Raw genomic sequence first — 27,431 nt, forward strand, 5'->3', positions numbered from 1 at the left:
TATGGCGTTTCAACATTTCAGGATAATTTTTCCTGTCCTGTTGGTGGTCTCCGTGTGCATCATGCTTTACATGCTGTCATGGGAATTTATATCACAAAGGATCAAGTAAGTTGTTGAAAGATTGTAATCAGTGGTCAATTTGTACACACATTGCAAAGGGGATGGCGGGGTCAAACTGTTTTTGCTCCAAGTGAAATGTGTTATGGTGACTCATGATTCAGTAGGTGGCTGGTTGGCTTTACACATACTGTAGGCTACTGATGCACACAGCACATGCGCCTCATGACAAACGAGGAAGTGACTTTGGTTATACTCTACGTAATACTAACGTAACTTTGGATTATTATCTCCTCGTGTGGTGAGCACACGAGTCACACCATGTACATGTGATGGTTTTTGGGATGTTGGAATGTGCATTTTGGGCGACTGAACGGGAGTAGGCCAAAATCGCATAGACTGCCATTGTAGCGCTAAGCTATTGTCAGTGAAGGCTCTACCACAGTTTGTACTGCACACAGATTGAAAAGAAAGCCATGAACATTCTAGTTTTAATATAGGCAATATGGCAAATGGCTAAACTCACAAAAAGTTGGCCTATCCCTTTAACTTCCTCTAGAGCTAACCATATTTTCAACTTAAAGGTCCATAGCATATAGTGTTTCATCACAGTCGGTCTCAACTTTCAAATTAAAACTCCTCTTGCGTTTCATTACGGTAAACACATTTTTGACAGGAAATAATTACCGAGATCCGGACCTCCCTGTCCTCAATGGTAGCTACGGCCATGCTTAAAGACCCCTAAAGTCATGTTTCAAGATGTATATAAAATACTCTACTTTGAATTTGTGTCTGATGGTTTTTACCACAAAAAAGGTTAAATTATCTTGTCAAAATCCTTAAAGTGACTTTCCCTCCTTCTCCCTAAGAATGACCGCACCGCGGATTTATGCCTCTGCCAGTAGTTCATTCTTGAGTCCAAATCGCCATTTGAGACAAATTTGAAGAAATTCCATCAAGACATTCCTGAGATATCGCGTTAACAAGCTTGAAAATGGCATTCGAGGTCACAGTGACCTTGATCTTTGATAACCAAAATGGAATCAGTCTTGCGTCCAAGTCGATGTTTGAGCCAAATCAGAAGAAATTCCATCAAGCCGTTCTTGAGATATCGCGTTAACGAACTTGGGAATGGCGTTCGTGAGGTCACAGTGACATTGAAATTTGACGACCAAAATCTAATCAGATCATCCTTGAGTCTAAGTCGATGTGTGAGGAAAATTTGATTAAATTCCGTCAAGGCATTCCTGAGATATCGCGTTAAGCTTGAAAATGGCGTTCAAGAGGTCACAGTGACCTTGACCTTTGAGCACTAAAATCTAATCAGATCAGCCTTGCGGCTAAGTCGATGTTTGAGGCAAATTTTATGAAATTCTGTCAAGGAATTCCTGAGATATTGCGTTAACAAGCTTGAAAATGGCGTTCGAGAGGTCACAGTGACCTTGGCCTTTGACCTTTGACCACCAAAATCTAATCAGATCATCCTTGAGTCTAAGTCGGTGTTTGAGGCAAATTTGATGAAATTCCGCCAAGGCCTTCCTCAGATATCACGTTAACGAACATCGGACGGACGTAGGGACGTAAGGACGGACAACCCGGATCCATAATGCCTCCGGCCTGGCTATCGCCAGCGGAGGCATAAAAACCAAAGCAACCAATCAGGGTGCTCTAGAACCTAGCTAATCACAGCATACCACACAGGCTTTCAACACATTCTCACTCCCAACTCATGACTTGATGACAAGAAGGGTTCCTGACCGATCTGCAGTATATGAATAGTTGGGAGTGAGAATGTGTTGGGGCTTTAACTTCTGAATACTGCATAGTGATTGGCTCCAGGATTCATGATGTCAAATCATGTTGGTTGAAAATTGCCTTTTCAGTGAGCTCAGAGAAACTGGTCAGACGGTCAAGACGGACAGCACCACTCCACCTGGAGCTGTAGGTTCCCTCCAGGAGACTGCCATGCCTCTCCTCTTCAAAAACAGCACCACTCCACCTGGAGCTGCAGGTTCCCTCCAGGAGACTCCCATGCCTCTCCTCTTCAAAAAGGACTTTAAGAAGCTGCCTCAGTGGGATTTTGAAGATGTGTATAACCTGGATATCCAACCCAGACAGACAGTAAGCAGACTATAGCAAGACCCTTGTAGCATTAAAACATGGGAATGGGTAGCCTCAGAATTCGACTACTCATTCGTTTCACTCAATCATAGTCTCATACAAGGACCCTGTATTTTCACTGTGGGCTGCATTCACAAAGGCCCTACTTTTTCATACATGTAGCAATCACAATAAAACAGTACTTGCCTTACACGCAAGGTTGTCCATCAAGTCGGGCTATTCATGTTCTTAAATATTGCGTAGTTTCCAATTCGGAGCCATTTATGTCATGCCAGAGGCTGTGATTTATGTTCTTCTCGATGTGTAATGACGGGTTTCCACCTGTAGCCACAGCAGAGAGGGCGCTGTTTCCCTGGGAAGCGGAAGAACAACAATGGCCATTTTCAATGGAAAAGACAGGCAGAGACAGCCTCTGGTATGACAAAAAATAGATCAGAATTAGAAACGACACAATATTTAAGAACACGAATAGCCCGGTTCAGTAGACAACAACCTTGTGTTTAAGGCAAGTACTGTTTTATTGTGATTGCTACATGTATGTAAAAGTAGGGCCTTTGCAAATGCAGCCCACAGTGAAAATACGGGGTCCTTATGGGAGACTATGATTGAGTGAAAAAAATGAGAAGTTGAATTACGAGGCTAGGGAATAAACAAGGCTGATATCTTCTGGCAAAGTGCTTGTGTGGTGTGACCTGCTTATATTTGTTTTTCAGCTGTCCTCTGTAACCCTCACCCTCTGTAACCCTCTGCCTCTGTAACGCTCTGTTACCCTCACCCTCTGTAACCCTCACACTTTGTAACCCTCTGCCTCTGTAACCCTCTGCCTCTGTCACCCTCACCCTCTGTAACCCTCTGCCTCTGTAACCCTCACCCTCTGTAACCCTCTGCCTCTGTCACCCTCACCCTCTGTAACCCTCACCCTCTGCCTCTTCCTTCAATCAGTCATTGAAACAAACTGCATTTATGTGACGATTGATTGACCCATCCTCTCTTTCTCCACTGCATGGAGCTCTCTCAAACAATCAGTAGGTTTAACCAAAAAATTAGTATGATGACACATTTTCTAATCTCAACGTTTGCCTGTTAGATTCATGTATTATACTGTATTTTCTTTGCCACTGTCAGACCTGTCCCCAGTCTCTGCAGAAGAGTGAGGATCCCAGCTTCAAGCAGGCTTTCATGCCCAACGTGCCTCTGTTCATGCACAAAGACAATCTCAACATGAGCGAGTGGAACAGACTTTCCCATTTCAACAACCCCTTTGGTTTCATGGAGTTCAGCCACGACGGTACGGGCGTGTGTGTGTGTGTGTGTGTGTGTGTGTGTGTGTGTGTGTGTGTGTGTGTGTGTGTGTGTGTGTGTGTGTGTGTGTGTGTGTGTGTGTGTGTGTGTGTGTGTGTGTGTGTGTGTGTGTGTGTGTGTGTGTGTGTGTGTGTGCGTGTCTGCAAATTGCAGTATTGCGTAGTAGTTAATGTGATACTAAGCCCCCCAAAATCAGTGGTCTCTGCTCCATTTCATTTGAATTAGCCTGGATTCAGACTTTAGAATCACATGTTGATAGCCTATATCCTATTCAAAATAGATATTTGAGACTGGGTTGCAAACTGTGTGTCTGCACAGTGTATTTTAATTTAAAGAGGAACTAAACCACTAGTCACTACGTAGTGACTAGTGAGCAGGGTCTGCGAGCAGGTCACGTGGGGGCTGGGTTTACCCAGGCTAGGCCTTTGTGCCAGGGTTGGGGTTTATGTATTAATTTCTATGTTTTGCTTGGCTTTGCAGAAGTGAAGGCAGCTGTGGATTTGATCCCAAAGCCGAAGGAGCCACTGCTCCTCCCCAGAGGCGATGGTGACGGCTGTGTGCGCTGTGCGGTGGTGGGCAACGGTGGCATCCTCAATGGCTCTGGCATGGGGAAGGAGATAAACGCACACGATTATGTGTTTCGGTAAGATGGGCACAGAATACTACGCTCTAAAGCAGTGCTTCCCAACCTTTTTTGTCTTATGTACTACAGCCCGATACTGGGTTTTTGAGGCCGATGCCGATATCAGGGAGTAAAAAAAATCCGATATCGATATATTGGCCAATATTCTTATATTATATGTACACATTATATTACACAATTTCTTTTGCAATGGTCCCTCAAATATCAAACACTTAGTTGACATGACTTGAGGTAATGTAGGCAGGATATTTTACAGCTTATCAATAAACTTTATTGTCCAAATTGACATCCATTGAATGAAACAGTAAACGTCACTGGGAATTTAATAATTATAAATAACTAGAAATACAAAAACACAAATAGAACCTATTTGCGCTGGATTTCCTCACTACTGATATATATATATATATATATATATATAACTAGCTAATATATATATATACTAAGTAATATATATATATAACTATATATAACTATATATATATATATATATATATATATATATATATATATATATATATATATATATATATATGACTTTGGTTCCCCCATTCAACAGCAAGAGAGGGTGACTTTGGCATGCTACCCCCATGCAACAGGAAGAGAGCGTGACTTTGGCATGCTACCCCCATGCAACTGGAAGAGAGTGTGACTTTGGCATGCTACCCCCATGCAACTGGAAGAGAGTGTGACTTTGGCATGCTACCCCCATGCAACTGGAAGAGAGTGTGACTTTGGCATGCTACCCCCATGCAACCGGAAGAGAGTGTGACTTTGGCATGCTACCCCCATGCAACCGGAAGAGAGTGTGACTTTGGCATGCTACCCCCATGCAACCGGAAGAGAGTGTGACTTTGGCATGCTACCCCCATGCAACCGGAAGAGAGTGTGACTTTGGCATGCTACCCCCATGCAACAGGAAGAGAGTGTGACTTTGGCATGCTACCCCCATGCAACAGGAAGAGAGCGTGACTTTGGCATGCTACCCCCATGCAACCGGAAGAGAGTGTGACTTTGGCATGCTACCCCCATGCAACCAGAAGAGAGTGTGACTTTGGCATGCTACCCCCATGCAACAGGAAGAGAGCGTGACTTTGGCATGCTACCCCAGAGTCCTGCATCGGGTCGGGGTTCCGCGGGGCCCCGCCGGGTACCCGCAAAAAAATGCGGGGGGCGGGTGTTATTTTGTCTTCATTTTATTTGCGGGCTCGGATCTGGGTAGAATAAACAACATGCGGCCCGGGTCGCGGGTGTTTTATTTACTTTTTATATAACGATAATAATTCAGTCAGTGTGTAACTTCATGTTTTGTCTGAGTCTGACGACCTGACGTCTTTGTCACAATCAGTCAGACTCAGAGAAAATACTGCAGTTGCAAATCCTGGCGGCTAAGTGGCAGTATTGGCTTGTTTATTGGAGGGGGGGGTCAGTGGTCAGGTCGTCACTCAGGGCAGGGCAGGCACAAGAGACAGGTAGGTCACTGACTGACTTCAGTTCAGTAGCGTTAGTACATTTCGTTCAGTATCTTAGACCTAGACCTATGCTAGCTAGCTTGTTGCATTGCATGACAGCTAGCGCCAGCAAGGCTAGCATGTTTCCTTTAGCTGCTGCCTGGCCCTGGCTGGCCTGCTGATACTGGCACCAGTGACAAAACACCGTCAATGTGCTTAATTGTAAATAACGTTATGCAATGCCTGCCGAGTGTGACTGCACCGACCACCGTTGTTGGCTCTCGTCAGTGACTCGGCCAGAAAAGACCGCTATTCGCTTCCTGTGTTAATTGTGAAACGATCGCAGTTACTTTGGTTATGTTCACTTAAAAAAAATATATATTATGCGGAAGCGGAGCGGGGCGCGGGTCTCATGTCTGCGGGGCGGGGTGGGTTGCGGTACTGACTGATCATATGAGCGGGTTCGCGGAGCGGGGTCGGTACTGCACGTCGCGGGGCCGGGCGGAACCGGGTCTTGAAAATCAGACCCACGCAGGACTCTGTGCTACCCCCATGCAACCGGAAGAGAGTGTGACTTTGGCATGTTACCCCCATGCAACCGGAAGAGAGTGTGACTTTGGCATGTTACCCGCATGCAACCGGAAGAGAGTGTGACTTTGGCATGCTACCCCCATGCAACCGGAAGAGAGCGTGACTTTGGCATGCTACCCCCATGCAACCGGAAGAGAGTGTGACTTTGGCATGTTACCCCCATGCAACAGGAAGATAGTGTGACTTTGGCATGCTACCCCCATGCAACCGGAAGAGAGTGTGACTTTGGCATGTTACCCCCATGCAACAGGAAGAGAGTGTGACTTTGGCATGCTACCCCCATGCAACCGGAAGAGAGTGTGACTTTGGCATGTTACCCCCATGCAACTGGAAGAGAGCGTGACTTTGGCATGTTACCCCCATGCAACTGGAAGAGAGCGTGACTTTGGCATGTTACCCCCATGCAACCGGAAGAGAGTGTGACTTTGGCATGCTACCCCCATGCAACCGGAAGAGAGTGTGACTTTGGCATGTTACCCCCATGCAACCAGAAGAGAGTGTGACTTTGGCATGTTACCCCCATGCAACCAGAAGAGAGTGTGACTTTGGCATGCTACCCCCATGCAACCAGAAGAGAGTGTGACTTTGGCATGCTACCCCCATGCAACAGGAAGAGAGTGTGACTTTGGCATGTTACCCCCATGCAACTGGAAGAGAGTGTGACTTTGGCATGTTACCCCCATGCAACTGGAAGAGAGTGTGACTTTGGTATGCTACCCCCATGCAACAGGAAGAGAGTGTGACTTTGGCATGCTACCCCCATGCAACCAGAAGAGAGTGTGACTTTGGCATGCTACCCCCATGCAACCAGAAGAGAGTGTGACTTTGGCATGCTACCCCCATGCAACTGGAAGAGAGTGTGACTTTGGCATGCTACCCCCATGCAACCAGAAGAGAGTGTGACTTTGGCATGTTACCCCCATGCAACCAGAAGAGAGTGTGACTTTGGCATGCTACCCCCATGCAACCAGAAGAGAGTGTGACTTTGGCATGCTACCCCCATGCAACTGGAAGAGAGCGTGACTTTGGCATGCTACCCCCATGCAACTGGAAGAGAGTGTGACTTTGGCATGTGTTACGGCGACCTTTGAAAAGGCTCGCTTGGAGACCAATAACATATAAAAGAAGGAGTCAAAGAACAAGTTTGCCAAAAAAGATTTTTTTTATTTTTCAACTCAAAAATTAGCTCTCTAGAAAAACCAAAACAACAAAGGGGTCAGGTGGGACGGCCAAACAGAACAAAAGAGCGGGCACACACTGGCCGACACACGGCCGGCGGACCAGGCACCACCCTAAACTACAAAACATAACAAACTAAACTGTAGAAACAAAGCCACGAAAACTAAACTACCACCTTTCCCAAAGTAAAGAAAGCAAATCAACGTACCAAAACTATGATTAACAGATGAGGATCAGCTGAGTCCAGGCATGAGCAGCAGAGTGGGATCAGCTTAGCAACCAGGCCTTAGCAACCAGAGGCATGACAACTATGTGGAGCAGAGAGAAAATAATGTTAGGAGTGAGAAACATACAATAAGGGGGGAGTGCATAACAGCATGCTACCCCCATGCAACCGGAAGAGAGTGTGACTTTGGCATGTTACCCCCATGCAACCAGAAGAGAGTGTGACTTTGGCATGCTATGCTACCCCTACACGGTGTTGACATCTCAAAGTATCTCTCTCTCTCTCTCTCTCTCTCTCTCTCTCTCTCTCTCTCTCTCTCTCTCTCTCTCTTTCTCTCTCTCTCTCTCTCTCTCTCTCTCTGTCTCTCTCTCTCTCTCTCTCTCCAATCGCTCATGTCAGATGAACTCCCACCAAGAGCCAGGTCTGCTCAAGGTTTCTTCTTCGTTTAAACGGGTCTTTCCTTGCTGCCGTTGCCAAACTTGTTTAAATTGCCACATGACCTTGCAGTAAAATCGCCAGTGCATGTGAGAATTGTCTCAACTGTTGGGTCTAAAATAAAGAGCCTGGTCTTCTACTTGCTCTATTTGTAAAGCACCTTGAGATGTTATGATTTGGCACTATATAAATATAAAATTGATTGATTTTGATGCTCTGACTCTCTCCGGCAGGATGAACGGTGCGGCCATAAAGGGCTATGAGGAGGATGTAGGGAACAAAACGTCCGTATACGTTCACACAGCCCACTCCATCACCGCGTCGCTGTACGTTTTTAAACGCTACGGATACAGACACATCCCAGACGATGAGGTACGCACGCACATACACACACACACACACACACACGCGCACGTACACACACACACACGCACGCATGCGCACACACACACACACACACACACACACACACACACACACACACACGAACGCACACACAGATGCACACACTGCCAAGAGAGATGGGAAGTAACAAAGCATTTGTACTTAAGTACTGAAGTTCCTCCCTGGATAGCTGCTGGGTGTCTTTGCACATTAGCTTGAGCGTGCTAGCATGCGGTATCAGTGCTGACGGAGATCCCTGCTCTCCATAGTTCCTCTTTTAATCCTGACTAGGTCGGGTAAGAGCGAGTGGTCAGTGTCAACGCTGCTTGTATTTTCCAAGACAGTGGCGCTGCCTTCAGAGCTTTCTGCAGGCAGACAAATCTGCAATACACAGGCTGCACTTACACAGTACGTTACTGCATGCTGCAGATCTCTCTCTGGGTCTGGGACACTATCTAACCTATCTAAATGCAAGAGGTCGTTCAAGCAATTTCACATTCAGATTTTGGACCCTTGGACTCATAAAGCCCCCACATGTGCTTAAATTTGCTCTGCTTGTCCTCAAACTGTACTCTCACTCAAAAGTTTTCTGCTTGGACAGATTTCCTGCACTCTCACAAATTTGAATGTGAGTGCATGAAATCTGTTCATAAAGAAAAGTTTTGAGTGGGAGCATAAAGTTTTGAGCGCAAGCCATCTCCCCAGAACTTAAATCAGTGGTTGGGCGAGGATGGTGCCTGCCCGTTGTGTTCTAGTGTATGTACACTGAGGCATATACTGTCAGGGTGTAAGGTCAGTCTCTCCCAGGGGCGATACACCTGGCGTCACAACCAGGTGTTGAAATGTTTGGCAGCTGCAGTTGAGGAAAAGCAGCTAGAAGTAAATTCTCTAGTTGCTAGCAAAGAGACTAGACAGATCAAATTTGTACGTGAGGGAGAAAAGATTAGACCAATTAAGGTCAGGCACAAGTTAGGGCAGCTAAGTGTAGGTGGAGCCTGGGAAATGAGGGTTGACTTGAATGAACAGCTAGTCATCCCAGCATATATAGTTAGCACCCGGCTACATCCGGACTTGTTACTGTGGTCTGAGGTAGAGAAGAGAGTTTATTTTATCGAACTCACAGTCCCGTGGGAAGATCGAGTTGAGGAGGCTTATGAGCGCAAGAAAGCTAGGTATGCTGAAATGGCAGCAGAGGCAGAGCAGCGAGGTTGGAGGGCTTGAGTGCGGCCTGTAGAGGTGGGCTGCCGTGGTTTTGTGGCAAAGTCCGTTATTGCCTTACTAACTGAGTTGGGCATTCGGTACCCCCAGAACATCCACAAGGAAGTTGGGAAAAAAACCTTCAGACAGGAAAGAAGTTCGACAGAATCCGACCAATCACGACACGTGGGTCCACGAAAAATGCGGCATATTGGATTCTGATTGGACTAATGAGCGGAAGACCCGCCTTTCTACTTCCCATTCCGGTTGGTGCATGATTCTCCCCTACGAAGTACAGACGGTATGGCGGAAGCATTTGAAAATTGCGGAAGCCAACTCGTCTGTTCTAAGAGACTAGGCATTCGGGGACGGAGCCTGAAACTTGCGGTTAGCAACATGTCTCAGGCAGCAGAACGAGCAAGTGAATGGCTGTGGATAAGGAGGAAACATGCTAGCTGGGGAGCTCGCTAAGGTAAGATTGATTGTTTGTTGTTGGTCATGATTAACAGTCCGCATCAACAGGGCTGAATCATTGACAGTGGTGGTGTAGTTAGGGATTGTTTGTTGTTGGTCATGATTGACGGTCCGCATCAACAGGGCTGAGTCATTGACAGTGGTGGTGTAGTCAGGAATGTCATACCAAACCGACCTGGATAGCTAGGCTTAGATAGTGAGGTAATATGCAGTTGTGCGGTGGTAGCATGGAGGGTTGTGTTTCCAGGACGCTGGATTACACCGTTAAGCCTTCTTGAGGTGTCGTGGGCCTAACTTAACGAAACATCGGTGAAGGAAGGTGCCCACTTGAAAACCCCAATGACATGCTTCATACTGCTGTTGGCTAGGGTAGGTAACTGGTGATTTGTGTCTTGTTTATTAGTTTGTTAGCCTGTTAGCTTGTTTTATTCTGGATTGGGCTTCTAAATGTGTTTTTCCTCGGATTTTGGCACAAGGGATAGTAACATCTTGTCCTGTGTATTAATTAATATCATAACGAGAGAGGAGTAGATGTAATTTTAAGGATTTTAAGGTTTTAATGAGATAATTGAACTTTTTCTCAGAAAAACCATCACACAAGTTATTAATCAAAGTATAGTCTTTATACATCTTAAAACATGTTTGGATTTGAATTAGATTAATATGACATGAGGTTTCGTTAGCTTTGCACAGGAACACCTGCTAGAAATACTTTTTACTTTGATACTTTATTACATGTTCTGTACTCTCTTTTTTTACTTTTACTTAAGTAATGTGTGTACTTTTTTCATCTCTGACGGCTAAACCTGTCTCACCTCTTCCTCTCACAGGGTATAAAGCATGTGATGATTCCTGAGGAGATGAAGGATTTCCAGTGGATGCAGGGGCTTCTCAGTAATCAGAGAGTTCCCAGTGGACAATACAAGAACCGCCAGTGAATATCTACCTCTACTCTACACACACACACACACACACACACACACACACACACACACACACACACACACACACACACACACACACACCTCACTTCACCATACTGGCCAGGTGATTACTGAGTATTGTCTTTACCTTCCAGGGCGAAGACATATTACGCTGGACACTTTAACGAGAACCGCTTCTATGTTCTGCACCCAGACTTTCTCAGATATGTGCGCAACAGGTCAGCCTCCTTTCACCTTTAATCCTACACAAACCTGCCTCATACATGTGTGTCTATTACGCTGTTTAATGTGCGTGTGTGGGTGTGTGTGTGTGTGTGTGTGGGTGTGGGTGTGGGTGTGTGTGTGTGTGTGTTTTCATTGCTCACAGGTTCTTGAAGTCTGCATTCCTCAATGGTAGACGATGGGCTATATGCAGACCGAGCAACGGGGCGTTCACTCTCTTCCTGGCTCTACATACCTGTGATGTGGTGAGATAACATTACTCTCTTCCTGGCTCTGCATACCTGTGATGTGGTAAGATAACATTACTCTCTTCCTGGTTCTACATACCTGTGATGTGGTAAGATAACATTACTCTCTTCCTGGTTCTACATACCTGTGATGTGGTAAGATAACATTACTCTCTTCCTCGCTCTACATACCTGTGATGTGGTGAGATAACATTACTCTCTTCCTGGCTCTACATACCTGTGATGTGGTAAGATAACATTACTCTCTTCCTGGCTCTACATACCTGTGATGTGGTGAGATAACATTACTCTCTTCCTCGCTCTACATACCTGTGATGTGGTGAGATAACATTACTCTCTTCCTGGCTCTACATACCTGTGATGTGGTGAGATAACATTACTCTCTTCCTGGCTCTACATACCTGTGATGTGGTGAGATAACATTACTCTCTTCCTGGCTCTACATACCTGTGATGTGGTAAGATAACATTACTCTCTTCCTCGCTCTACATACCTGTAATGTGGTAAGATAACATTACTCTCTTCCTGTCTCTACATACCTGTGATGTGGTGAGATAACATTACTCTCTTCCTCGCTCTACATACCTGTGATGTGGTAAGATAACATTACTGTCTCCCTGGCTCTGCATACCTGTGATGTGATAAGATAATATTACTCTCTTCCTGGCTCTGCATACCTGTGATGTGGTAAGATAACATTACTCTCTTCCTGGCTCTACATACCTGTGATGTGGTAAGATAACATTACTCTCTTCCTGGCTCTACATACCTGTGATGTGGTAAGATAACATTACTCTCTTCCTGGCTCTACATACCTGTGATGTGGTGAGATAATATTACTCTCTTCCTGGCTCTACATACCTGTGATGTGGGAAGATAACATTACTCTCTTCCTGGCTCTACATACCTGTGATGTGGTGAGATAACATTACTCTCTTCCTGGCTCTATATACAGTACCTGTGATGTGGTAAGATAACATTACTCTCTTCCTGACTCTATATACCTGTGATGTGGTAAGATAACATTACTCTCTTCCTGGCTCTACCTGTGATGTGGGAAGATAACATTACTCTCTTCCTGGCTCTACATACCTGTGATGTGGTGAGATAACATTACTCTCTTCCTGGCTCTATATACCTGTGATGTGGTAAGATAACATTACTCTCTTCCTGACTCTACATACCTGTGATGTGGTAAGATAACATTACTCTCTTCCTGGCTCTATATACCTGTGATGTGGTAAGATAACATTACTCTCTTCCTGACTCTACATACCTGTGATGTGGTAAGATAACATTACTCTCTTCCTGACTCTACATACCTGTGATGTGGTAAGATAACATTACTCTCTTCCTGGCTCTACATACCTGTGATGTGGTGAGATAACATTACTCTCTTCCTGGCTCTACATACCTGTGATGTGGTAAGATAACATTACTCTCTTCCTGACTCTATATACCTGTGATGTGGTAAGATAACATTACTCTCTTCCTGGCTCTACCTGTGATGTGGGAAGATAACATTACTCTCTTCCTGGCTCTACATACCTGTGATGTGGTGAGATAACATTACTCTCTTCCTGGCTCTACATACCTGTGATGTGGTAAGATAACATTACTCTCTTCCTGGCTCTACATACCTGTGATGTGGTAAGATAACATTACTCTCTTCCTGACTCTACATACCTGTGATGTGGTGAGATAAGCTTACTCTCTTCCCTTGCTCTGCATACCTGTGATGTGGTAAGATAACATTACTGTCTCCCTGGCTCTGCATACCTGTGATGTGATAAGATAATATTACTCTCTTCCTGGCTCTGCATACCTGTGATGTGGTAAGATAACATTACTCTCTTCCTGGCTCTACCTGTGATGTGGTAAGATAACATGACTCTCTTCCTGGCTCTACATACCTGTGATGTGGTAAGATAACATTACTCTCTTCCTGACTCTACATACCTGTGATGTGGTAAGATAACATTACTCTCTTCCTGGCTCTACATACCTGTGATGTGGTAAGTTAACATTACTCTCTTCCTGGCTCTACATACCTGTGATGTGGTGAGATAACATGACACTCTTCCTGACTCTACATACCTGTGATGTGGTGAGATAACATGACACTCTTCCTGGCTCTACATACCTGTGATGTGGTAAGATAACATTACTCTCTTCCTGGCTCTACATACCTGTGATGTGGTAAGATAACATGACTCTCTTCCTGGCTCTACATACCTGTGATGTGGTGAGATAACATGACACTCTTCCTGGCTCTACATACCTGTGATGTGGTAAGATAACATGACACTCTTCCTGGCTCTACATACCTGTGATGTGGTGATAACATTAGTCTCTTCCTGGCTCTACATACCTGTGATGTGGTAAGATAACATTACTCTCTTCCTGGCTCTACATACCTATGATGTGGTAAGATAACATACTCTCTTCCTGGCTCTACATACCTATGATGTGGTGAGATAACATTACTCTCTTCCTGGCTCTACATACCTGTGATGTGGTGAGATAACATTAGTCTCTTCCTGGCTCTACATACCTGTGATGTGGTAAGATAACATTACTCTCTTCCTGGCTCTACATACCTGTGATGTGGTAAGATAACATTACTCTCTTCCTGGCTCTGCATACCTGTGATGTGGTGAGATAACATTAGTCTCTTCCTGGCTCTACATACCTGTGATGTGGTGAGATACATTACTCTCTTCCTGGCTCTACATACCTGTGATGTGGTGAGATAACATTAGTCTCTTCCTGGCTCTACATACCTGTGATGTGGTGATAACATTACTCTCTTCCTGGCTCTACATACCTGTGATGTGGTAAGATAACATTACTCTCTTCCTGGCTCTACATACCTGTGATGTGGTTAACATTACAGAATATTACGGCTTAAGGTGCAGTGTCCACAGAAACCTTTTTTGAGCTGCCTTTCTGCAATTCATTCTCGATGGTAAGGACGTTTAGGAGTGCTCCTCTTCCCAGCCCTCCACCTGGCGTTTAGCGCTCTCTGCGACTAGTGTCTTTGGGCGGAGTGCTCTGCCTGCCTCAAGCAGGACATATTGGACTTGGGGGAACACTGTCTATGGACACGGCCCCTAAGGATGTCAAAAATTAGGCGTCCTAATTTGCCTAATAAGTATTATACCATGGTGAATGATACAAAAGCCTATGAGCAACATAAAACAATCTGAGCATGTATGGAATGTATTCATATACTGAATGTCAAAGACTAGATCATTATAATTTAGCAAGTCAATTTGGTCCGATCTAATCTTGGTCTCTCTCTCTCTCTCTCTCTCTCTCTCTCTCTCTCTCTCTCAGGTTGATGCATATGGATTCATGACAGAGGACTGGTTAAAATACTCCAAATACTATGTGGAAAGAGTTAAAACCAGACTAATCTTCCACCCCAGGCATGACTCCATCTTGGAAATGAAGGCATGGAAAAAACTGCACAATGCTAAAATCATCAGGCTTTATCAAAGAGGGTAATGATAAAATGGCACCTTTTTTCTCCACTTGGGGATATTCAGGTGCCACAGCGGCAACTGGCAGAACAAAATGTGGGCGTTTTTTTTCTCTTTTGCAGTTTGAAGACAGATTTAGAGGAATATCTCATTTTAAATTAGCATTAGGATTAGACTGTTGTGATGTCATTATTCAGTTTTAACCATCAATAATTGTTCCTTTTCTCATTATTTCATTTATCAGAGTAAATACTGTATATTTATTTCGAGATTTTTGTCAATTATTTGTGCTGTTATGGTTATTATTAGCCTAGTTACTCACTTCTACACTAGCTTAGATTGTGTTACTTATGGATGGCATGGAATTATAGTGAAAATAGATTATCCCCCCTTTTTGCTGGGGACCCCACTTTGAAAACCACTGGTTTTAGGCTACAACTGTTGCGAGAAGGTTTCAGGATTTATCTCTATGCATTATGCTGTGATTACTATTTATATAAATCTATTTATTCACATAGAGTCATGATATATTATGGTATACAGCCTACCTGTGACATCAATGTTTTGATTAATCTGTCTAATGTAGCCTATTACTGCATGACTGATCCTATGATGTCATTGTAATCACACTCAGGTGTGCTTTCACAAGACAGGTGTTGTCCATTCAATCAGCCCACCTGTCTTTATAATGGCTGTCTTGCACTGTGTTTGTGTGACACTTGACAAAGGCTATGGCCGAAACTGTTGTCAAATAGCGTTAAATTACACTTTATTGCATCTGGAACCAGAGTGTGCCTTCCCCTGCACTATCAACATACTCGTTTAGTTACATTCCAATTCATCAACTTTGGAGTGTTATTTACACCCCCTTCCCAACATGCTAGGCACTTCAACACCACCTCCAGCTTTGCAGGAGCACCTGCTGCAGTGCTAGTGCTGCTTCTGCCTCCTTCTCCACTTTTGTGAAGAAACCCCCAAAAGCAATCCAACCCATACTTTCAGTTTAGCCACTACTGTTAACATTTGACCAATGGGATTTTTTATATATATATATAGCCTTATATAAATAAATAAATACAAATTAGTGTTAATTTAATTTATCTCGAATATTCTAGAGGTAATAGACAATTGTCTACCACTGTAGTTTAGGCCAAGACACAACATAGGCTCCTTGCCAGAAGCGTCATGCCCATTGTAACGCCCCCTCAGATTTTTGAGAGGATTTTTTTTTCTTCTTCTTTTTTTTAATAAACATAGGCTATAATATTATAGGCTGTGTATGGTAGTTGAAACATAGTTTCAAGTTGACGTTTATTTATGTTTGTAATTAAAACAAAAACATAAATACTGTATAGGCTACATACAGTACAACACAAAAGGCTGTTATTTACCCTTTGTCACCACCTGGTGAGTAAAAAAGTCCATTGAGCCTGGGCAGTGGCAATGTACTTAGTCTGGTGATTATGGATCTTTCCAGGAGGCTGAGCAGTTTGGAAAATAGCCTTATGGTTACACCTGCTCAGTCTGTTAACACGTTAAGTGCCATAGCCGAGATAATTCGTCTTACATAATCCAACGCTTGAGTGCCAGAGCCGAGTTTACTCGTCTTACATAAACATTTTTTTTTTTTGACGGTGGGACATCAATCAACAACTTTTACATCTTCGAGATCACTATTGGAGCAAGAGAATGTGTATAATCTATTTTACCGACCCACTAAGTGTTGACAGTGCTCCCCCAGACGACCGAAATCAAAGAAAAAACTGCCGCGGGAGCAAGCCATTCAAGGAAATGGCGAGGCGATTTTACAGTAATCCATTTCAGACTTGTCTTGCCTGAGAGCGGCCGCGCGCAGGCAGCAGCACACAGAGAGCGGAGAGCGATTTGCAAAATAGATTATAGGTGAAACACACTTTGAAACACCTCAGAAAGGCCAGAATCAACATCTGCCCATCGCCCACGCATTCCCCGGCCCATCTTGACTCGCACAAGGAGCGTCCGCACGCAGGCAGGCAGGCACGCAGGCAGGCAGGCAGGCAGCAGCAACGCGCTTCTGACATGCCCGCTTGTAGAGCCAGGAGGAAGGAGGAGAAGACACACGGAGGGAGGAGTTTGAATGAGAGGGGTGTTTCCTGTTGTTATGGAGGAAATTACTGTTCAAAACTATTGTTTAGAATGTCTGACGGTCTTACTGATGCCAAAAATGAATGGTTAAAGTGACTGTTTCACAAAAAGCCATTTATCTCTGAATAAATTTCCAGACGCTGAAACCATGCTGTACTCAACGGCTAATATCTACATAACTACTAACTCTGCAAACTAACTCTTTTAGACAGAGAAAGCACACATTCTATTAGTTATTTTTAGATGATTGGTGTTCATGAATTCTTAACAGAAAATAATCCTCGGCTGTTGTAAAATGAGCCAGAATCGTCAAAAACACCCCTGGCACAACTTACCTACAGGATTGAAAACATGGCTGGCACTCAATGTGTTAATTTAAAATGAGATATTCCTCTAAATCTGGCTTCCAACCCCCAACACTTCGTGCGCCGCCAAAAATTCAGTTCGCACCCTCAAATTGTTGTCTTGCATGACGCCCCTGCTCCTTGCTTTCCACCTCTCTGCACCTCTTTTCTTCTCCATTTTGGCACGATTGAACAGCAAGCCCCGCCCACCCGCGCTGGGGTCTCAGCAGCTTCTGACTGAAAAGTTAACTCATTCCTCCCTGCCTGGCTGCCTGCCTGCAATCTGCGCAACTAGGAACACTTATACATACTGGCCTGCTGTTCAGTGAGTGGCCTGGCCTGCACAAAAAAACAAAAAAAAATGCAGGCCATGCCAGGCCAGGCCACCGGGCATCTGCCCGAAGCGCCCGATTATGCAGTCCGCGCCTAGTCATATCTGTCTGAAGAAAAATAAGAAGAATAAGTGGCCCTGCCACTTATAATAAACATAGCAAATACAATAGGGTTTCCAGCCCCTTCGTGGCTTGAACCCCTAATAATAAACAGCAAATACAATAGGATTTTCAGCCTGTTCGGGGCTTGAACCCCTAATAATAATAATAATTATAGCTGCTGCGCAGCAATGGGTCGTGGCCGGGCACTGACAGAGACGCTCCAAGTCAAGTCTCAAGTCTTTGAGCTAGAGTCCATGTCAAGTCTCAAGTCTTTTAGCTATAGTCCAATCAAGTCAGATCAGATAAACTTTATTGTCCCCGAGGGGAAATTTGTCTTGGGCAACAAAGTGCATTACAGCATATCCATCGGCAGTGTTGGAGAAAAATATAAGTTCCATGCCATTTCCTAATCAATATTTCCTAATCAATAAGCTATAAGCTATAATTGCATACACATTATGACATGACTGCTCTGACCCATAGCACACTGACTTCTCCCCCAGCCCCATAGAGAGGACTTCTCCTTTTGCTTGCTGAGACCTTGTCCAGTGCATCGTGTACCATAACAATTGATACAGACAGGAGCCTGCACGGCACACACCCCCCCCTCTCTGCCTTTTCCTCCTCTGCCTATAAATCTATGTTACACTGTCGGCCATATGGCTGAATATTTGACTCTGTATGACATATCAGAATTGTGTACATTGAGGTTCAGCCCTCTGTCAATATACATGTATTGCAGAGAATGTAAGCTATTAAATATACTTTTATGGTAAATCTTCCTGGACTCATTGGTTTCAATTTATTTGGTATTAGATAAGCTGTGATATACATTTACATATACATTTAGCGGAAAGAATAGATTTTATTCTCTATCAATTGGCGTCACGAACAGGATATCTACGAGAGCGGGTAAGTCTGAATTAATTTCATAATTCATTACTGAGCTGTCGTCTGATATTTAAAAGAATCTGAAATGTTTGCATGTTGTGGGTGTGTCAAAATGACATTGTATATAATTGTAAATAGATAACTCTATGATTGAAGCTGTGTGCTCAAATAGAGAAGCTGTGTGCTCAAATAGGTAGCTGTGTGCTCCTAAACCAGGTAGCTGTGTGCTCCTAAACCAGGTAGCTGTGTGCTCCTTTTCTTAGATCTCCCCATAACATACCACTCACTCGGCGGGGTGTAGCCCCATGGCGCGCTGGCTAGGATCGGCCAGAGATATTGAGCACCGAGCGAGACTGGGAAGCAATCATAATTGTACAAACCAATATGGTTGAGATGTTTTTGAAATACCTACAATGTGTAACAAGCATGTAACAAACAAACAAACAAAAATAAGCAGCTGTTTCATTGTAAAACAAAACAATTTCTTAAGAAGCCTATTTTAAAGGAGTTGAACATGGAAGTTTGCAAAAAGTGTATTTTAGCCAATCCCAAAATACAGAATCAATTGTCCCTTGAACAAATTGATTCTGTCACCAGTTTGTAAATTCCAGATACCCCACACACGGACGGAACTGGTCAACAGGAGAACAACCGTCCCTCTGTCACCAGAGTCCCCACATCGACTAAAAGGTAAAGTGTTGACAATTACTTTACACACACACGGACACAGATCAAGATCACAAGTAAGTGATAAACAAAAACATAAGCACTCTCTCTCTCTCAATGAAGTAAGCTATTTTAATACCCTTGGTGCGTAATGCAAGACTGAAATATAAAGTGTTTTGAATGTGAATAAATGAGAGATTTATATAAAATGGGACATTCACAGTAAACTAGTTAAATCAGTGCTTTGCTTAAGCAACAAAGTGGAGTGTTTTACGAGAGAGAGACAAATGTGTACACCAGCAGTGTTGACAATTTTCATAGAGCACAGCCCCAAAAAGACAATTGAGATAAGCAGCTCTCTCCCTCTTTTCCTGTCTCATACTGTAAAAATGGTTTGATTCCCTCTCTGAGACCTGTAAAAAATGAGTGATAATAGGTCGGAGAGTGGGCAGCCAGAACCTTGGAAACTACGAAAAGCGGAACGTCTGCGGGCGAGAGACATTCTTAGACAGCATGAAAAGAAAAACATGCCCCCCATACCACCTGGCTCATGTGCTGACATAGTACGTTTAAAACTAGGAGAAAAGTATGTGATACCTTTCATGCATGATCTTAATACAGGTACCAGAGGCCTCTGGCCTGTAGGAGGATCGTTTGATAAAGATAAGATTGGATACATGCAAATTGCAGCCAGACAATCACCCAATCTCCAATGGTCAGAGTCTTATGTGACAGAATGCATAAGAGGTTGGAAGCATGTTGCTGATAGGCATCATCAGCTTTCCCAAGGCAACGCAACGAGAGTGCCTTGCTCTGACATGGACAAAAATAAGGCTCCCATGCCAGATATGACAAAAATTGACTCGGAGAAAAGGGATTCAGACCAAATTGACCCTAAACATGCGATACAGTCTAACCTTGATGAAGAACAAATTCACACTAGCAGCACAGAGTCACTCACTGATAAACCTGACCATCCTCATCTAATTGCCCCCAAGATAATGTGTGATAATACAGCCATTCTCAAACCATGGACCCCCCAGGAAGCACGAAGCATGCTTAAGGACAGTCCAGATCCTTTAAAAAGACCCATTGCTTTCCATAGCTGGCTAGCACAAATGATAAGTTTGTATGACTGCTTGATTCCGGATGTGAGACAATTGTTGTCACTGGCTTACAATCTGGAGTGGAAAAGTGTACACAAAAATTTCTCGTTTCCAGTGGGAGATGGGAATGAAAATTGGATAGCAGCAACAACAGGAGAAAATTATTCCAGGGATGATTGGATAAGAGAAATATGTCTGGAATCGATCAAAAGGTCAGCCAGAGACTCAGTAGATTATAGTAAAGTCATTTCCTGTACACAAGGTTTGAAGGAAGACACTTTTCATTTCATACAGCGGTTTCAAATGACGTGGGACAATTCTGTTGGAGTGGATCAGCAAAATTTGTTAGCTGTGCAAATACTCATGAATTGTTTACGTCCCGAGATCACAACTGCCTACAAGATATCTGCAAAAGATTGGCACACAGCAGATTTTGATCAGACTATAGCAGCTCTGTCAGACCTATGTAGAGACGGGAGATTTGAGACAGGTACCGAACAAAGTGTTTTAAATATGGCCAAGCAGATACCTGTGAACATACAAACAGACTCAAATCATTTGCCAGATCAGATGGTTCAGCATTCTGGATCAGCTGACCACATGCCAGTACGCATACACCCTAATTTCACTCTGCATGTGCCTCGAAAACGCCCCCGTTATAAAGGCAACCGGAAATGCTACAACTGCAGGGAAAGTGGTCATTATGCAATTCAATGTCGTAATAAGCCCCAGGTTCAATCCCCAAACCTTTGAGCACACAGATGCTGTGATCAGATCAACATGGGTAGGACAGAAAAAAAAATGTTTTGGAATATAACAGGCTGAAAGAATTTGTTTATCTTCCCTCAGAACAACTTAGCCAAAACATTAGCCTAGCGAAAACAATTTGGAATACGACGCCAAGCTAGTCTATGGCGACACCTCCAGGCTGATTGTGTTAACACACCCTGAGAGAGCAAAGTGATTGAATGTTTTGTTTGTTATGAATCAATAGAGTGGAGTAAGCTCTGCATTATTTAAAGTGCAGTAAGCAAATTTGAAATCAATCAAATAGTAATAGACTGTTGATTATTATTTTGAAAATAAATCCTAATAGAATGTGTTGTGAAGGGTGAAGAGTTCCTGTGTACGATAATCTGAATCTGAAGTATTTTCTTAAACAGAAAAATGCACATTTATCAACCACCAATTGGGTGGATGAGAAATAAAATTAAATGGGCATACCAACATTTAACTTGTGGTATGATATTTACACATAGCAAAATTTACACTTAAGTACGCGGGAGATGTTTTCAAAAGTATCTATAAATAAGTCAATGGCCTCTGAGGACGAGATTACACTTGAGTTTGCGTTTAGAGTATTGTTGTTTTGCCTCAGTCTGGGGACTGACCCACCCCAATAAGCTAGCTCTTAAAGCAGTTTTTTTTGGGAATTCATCCAGCCCACTCAAGACAAGTCCACGAAATCTGTAAACTTGAAAGGCAGACTCAAGGAGCCATCTTGTTTATGAGGTTCATTGCAAACAAATTATAAAGTAAACAATTGAATATGTACTCACAGAGTATCTCAAAACATTATCTACCGTACGTACTTGTTGTACTAATAACTTGTAATGAAGTTATTTTGTCTAAAATACAGGCACATTGTGAAATATAATGTTTACATTTGCAGGTTGTACGTCACAGAAAACCTTCAACACCAGCACAAATCTGTACTTTGAGTACTGTGCTCCCTAGTTTAGTAAACTACTAGAGAGAGGACGATTAACTGTGCTCACTAGAGTAAAGAAAATTCTTTCTATTTTCAATATTAAATAAAAATGAAGTGTTTTAAAGTATCATTTTAAGAATAATCAGTTATATGATACTGTGATTATGTTTTAATGAATATGATTAATCAATGTTATGAATGTTTTGCATTTTAGAAAGTTTCAGTTCCTATTCCAAACAAACCAATATTAAAGTAAACTAGAAATAGAATTTTATTCTAATAAAATAGTTCCCAAAAAGAAATTAAACCACTGCATGGAGTTGGGCTATTAAATAGTTTAATAACAACAATAACAACAGCACCAGGAACAAACAAATAAATGAATGAACTAGAGTCATCACATGAATGATGAGAAAATATTGTTCCTGTTGTGAATACTTTGAAAATATTTTACTTAAAGACATGATTCCTTTACAGGAAGGTTTGAATAAAGTGAAGCTGGAAAGATTATATATATATACATACTGTATGTAAGAAGCTTCTTTTACAATAGTGGAAAAGATTTAAGTGTGATTTGGAACACACTGAATATTAAGTTCAATGCATTATAATGACATTAGACTATTTGCATTGAACCATATAGAGTTAAGATTAGTAGGCCCACTCCTATATTATTATAGCAGCAGTGGTGATGTAATTTTATCATTATATCACTAAAATCTGTTTTCTCTTTCCAATAGGCTTAATGGAGATGCTGTGATATGAGCTGAGACTGCGCTGGACTGCATATTGATCAAAAATTCTGTGTTTTTTTCAAGTGTTTAATGTTTCCTATGTTTTCAAACCCCCCCCCTGCCCAGCCCTGGCCCACAATTAAGTACAGATACAAGCATTATATTGAATAGTGAACTTAAATTTTGTTATTTATTGTTATAGTTGATGAACATAACAATTGGGTGGATTGTTGGAGAAAAATATAAGTTCCATGCCATTTCCTAATCAATATTTCCTAATCAATAAGCTATAAGCTATAATTGCATACACATTATGACATGACTGCTCTGACCCATAGCACACTGACTTCTCCCCCAGCCCCATAGAGAGGACTTCTCCTTTTGCTTGCTGAGACCTTGTCCAGTGCATCGTGTACCATAACAATTGATACAGACAGGAGCCTGCACGGCACACACCCCCCCCTCTCTGCCTTTTCCTCCTCTGCCTATAAATCTATGTTACACTGTCGGCCATATGGCTGAATATTTGACTCTGTATGACATATCAGAATTGTGTACATTGAGGTTCAGCCCTCTGTCAATATACATGTATTGCAGAGAATGTAAGCTATTAAATATACTTTTATGGTAAATCTTCCTGGACTCATTGGTTTCAATTTATTTGGTATTAGATAAGCTGTGATATACATTTACATATACATTTAGCGGAAAGAATAGATTTTATTCTCTATCAGGCAGTAACATATACCAACAAAGAAAACAACATGACAGCAAGACAAGAGTGGCATTTAAACAAAGCATTGCACAGAACCCGGGTGGAACAGGCGGTGCCTGTTTAGGCAAGAAATATTACACCCGCCCATACACTGACCCTTATTGCACTATCATGTAAATACCGGTAATAAAATAATAAAATAAATAAAAGCATAGAACCATAAAATCATAAAAGCATAAAACCATGGCGAAATAAAAGCAAACAGAAACCACAAGAAGGACTAAAAGAAAAGTACAAGAAAAAGACAAGAGCCATCACGTTTCTGGCGCTTCCATACTGCCACCTCCCATCAGTGCAGGTGTTTCACCCGTGAGGAAGGAAGATTGAGACCTGGATAAATAAAAAAGCTATTGGAATTGCAAAAGTGCACAGAAAATTATCCAAATTGTCCCGAAACATTAACATTTTCTACCCTGTTATTGTGATGTTTCCTATGACTTGTCATAACAATATCGGCCAAAATGTTTAGCTTCTGGCATTTTAGCCTCTGCCCCATGCCTGATAGAGATAAGCTACTTTCACACATGAACTCCGGATCAGGTGAGGGTTTGCTCCCCACTGAGTCTGCCCCAGATGATACGTGCAGTGTACCCTTTCAGACATGAGGCATGTTGCATTCTCACATGAGTAGCACCTCCGCAGAGTTTGTAAAGTAGAGCGGGGGTGGGGGAATTTGGGCATGACCACACAATGGGGAGTTGTGAAAACTAAAAATACATAATGGGCGATAACTGCCCAACGTTCACGGCATATAATCGTTGCGCATAACGTTCGTAATTAATTAAACAACCCTACAACTCACGCCCAGATGCATCGATTTCCTCGAGTCGCAAGCACTACAAAGAAAACAGGTATTTGCTACGTTCAGTCCTAAAATGCATCAAACCTACTAGAATTATACAGAATACAGGAAGCTAGACGTTTTTACCTTCAAAATAAAATAAATGTTGTATTACTTAGTAACAAAAAATCAGAATGGTCTACTCACTACGGGTTAAAATTTACTTTTCGAAGGGAGCAGATATTCTTCCAGTTTATCTCTGTTCTGTGTCTTTCAAAACACACACACAAAAAACATTACACGTGCATTTACTTTATTTAATTGCCATTATTGCGAAGGTTATACCCGGAAGTTTTCGTTTTATACTGCCTGACTTGACGCTACATGGAATTTGCGGTTCTGCCCTTGAATCTTCACAAACGCAGTGTAAACGTTAAATCAAAGACATGAACGCAACCAGATCCAGATACCCTACCTAGCGATGTCCAATACTGGGAAGCGGGACGACCCTCGCGTCCAAAAATGCTCATTAAATGTGTGTGCTGTGCGAAGCTATGCAGAAAGGAAATCAGATCAGAGCCATGAGCCTTTCAATCCAGCAACACGGAGCAGGTTTGAGGCGCTTCGCGCTTCATTGGAAAAACTGAGACGGCATGATGTTTTTTTGCTCGCTCATTCACATCGACTATTTATAATCTGTCACGCTGGCTTTCTGTCTCTGTCCTCAGACTCTGAGTGCAGCACTGGCTACTTCACGGAGCTCTGGAGGGGGGGGGGGGGGGGGGGACAATCCGCCCCTGTGTACCCTGAGCCCAAGGCTTTACCTCCGGCTAGGAGGAGGCTCGCGGGAGCGCGCATGAGCCACCAAAATTTGTTCACACATACACCACCATACGGATGCCCTCTAGATAACTCCTGAATTCCAGAAATGTGTGAAAGTGGCTATAATATGTTGCTCTTCATGGCTGTCACTGACACTTGCTCTGTCACATTCCAGAAGCAGTGCACCTTAAGGTGTAACAAAGTGCAGTTCTTTCGTATGGCAGTGTAATCAATAAACAATACATCTTCACTCACAGCAGTGGGAGTACCACCTGAAGATTGCTGCCAGGTTTCTGTGTTGTCTTTGTTTAATCTGCCAACGACCTGTCATGGCCAAGGTGCCAATTAAAGATCTTTGTCACTTTTTATTTGGGTGAGAACAGACAAAAGGGCTGTCACTGATGCTTGCTCTGTCACATTCCAGAAGCAGTGCACCTTATGTTGTAACAAAGTGCAGTTATTTCGTATGACAGTGTAATCAATACCAACTCACGGGAATTTGCGTCATGGCAGATGAACAAGAACAAGACGAATAATAAACCAGCACAAAAACAATGGGGTTTCAGCCCCTTCGGGGCTTGAACCCCTAATAAACCGGCACAAAAAGAATAGGGTTTCAGCCCCTTCGGGGCTTGAACCCCTAATGAGTGTCTTGATTATAGGAGCAATTTCCAGGGTTGGTCACTAGGTGTCCTCATTGTGCTTTGGGTGAAATGTTTGTCTGTATGAAGATCTGCACGCATCAATAATGATTTCGTGCCTATGTTATCATTGGAGACCATTAAATGGTGAGCAATATCTCATCAAAGCAAGAAAAGGCATGGACTACTAACTGTTGACACTACTGTTGGCAGAGTGTGTCAATTACCTTACCTGCCCGTCGATGCAGTCCCTCAGTGGCTTTAAGTTTAGCCTTAGCTGCTACAGGTTCAGAGTTGTCTGTCAGGGCAACTGCATCATACTATAATGAAGACACAGATATGCCATATATAGTGTGTGACTGACCATTCAACTTGTTTTTTAGTTTAAATCAGTTTTTTTTCCTTCAGTAAAGCTGAACTCCTCTCTCTACTCCTCAGCCTGGCAGGGGAGGAGCTGGACTTCCGTGAGACGTCCAGCAGCGGCTCCGACCAATCAGAGCCCTGCAGAGAGGACAGCCTGGAGGAACTGGAGCTGGACCATCCAATCAGGACCACTGGCAGAGACCCAACCTTTGGGAGGTAGATTAAGTAGTTAGACTAAAGTTCCAAACAGACCATTAATCACAACAATGTTTTATTGGTGTAAAGGACGAGCTCATTTTCTAACCTTTAGGCCACCACTCCCCAGCCATTCCTAATTGTGCATGATATTCCAGGAATGGACTGAAAGAGGAAACGGAGCTCATGTGACTGAAACAGGCAGTTCATAGGGGAGGCAGCAGGGCAGCTGCACACCTGGATGGCCGTTTACATTGACTGAGTTCCCAACAGAGCGTTTGCAGTCAAGGCCCCGATGCTCTGGAACGACCGGTAACTGTCTGCCTTTCCGAAGCCCTGCCACTCCGAACGTTAACTTCCATTATTCGGACTGGTGGTCGTTCACCTTAGAAGCCGCAATGCCGACCTTAGGTTTAGGCGTGGGGGTGGGAGAGGTTAGGTTTTGGGTTAGGGTCTGGGGGAGGTTAGGTTTAGGCATGGGGGGAGGTTAGGTTTGGCGTGGGAAAACGGGGAATATAGAACCCGGGGAACATAGACATGATCCCTTTCTGAGTGCCGATATTTCAGAGTGGCAGAACGTCGGAGTGGCAGCATGTAACTGGAACGACCTGCACGAGGAAATCAGGTCGACTGAGTAGGTAATCTCTTTTAAATCCCTTCTTAAAACAGACGGAGAGCCTTTCATGATTTTACTTGAGCTTTGTTCACACAGGGCACCCACGCCTTGCCTTGCCTCAACCCACGCCTACGCCTGCAGACCTTGAGCTGGGCGTCAACATATTACACGCTTTTGCGATCACACCGCACGCCTATGCACGCTGAACCTGGAGCCGAGTCACAAGCGCCTCTCCTCTCTCCCGACTGTATTTTTTCACGTGTGGTCCC

At 43.4% G+C, this 27,431-nt stretch overlaps 1 protein-coding gene across 1 annotated transcript; it reads left to right on the forward strand.

Moving 5' to 3' along the window:
* On the forward strand, positions 1-26,567 carry LOC310771530 (alpha-N-acetylgalactosaminide alpha-2,6-sialyltransferase 2-like; the record flags this gene model as incomplete). The annotated part of the gene is made up of 10 exons (XM_083664122.1): positions 1-105; positions 1,941-2,178; positions 3,304-3,466; positions 3,961-4,123; positions 8,239-8,377; positions 10,891-10,994; positions 11,139-11,222; positions 11,372-11,471; positions 14,814-14,980; positions 26,427-26,567. Coding segments are annotated over exons 1-10 (1,403 nt in total), but the record flags the coding sequence as incomplete, so codon positions are not given.
* Between the last annotated feature and the right edge of the window lie 864 nt (positions 26,568-27,431).

Source organism: Poromitra crassiceps (assembly GCF_964638095.1).
Source record: "Poromitra crassiceps genome assembly, contig: HAP1_SCAFFOLD_757, whole genome shotgun sequence".
Classification (NCBI taxonomy): domain Eukaryota; kingdom Metazoa; phylum Chordata; class Actinopteri; order Beryciformes; family Melamphaidae; genus Poromitra; species Poromitra crassiceps.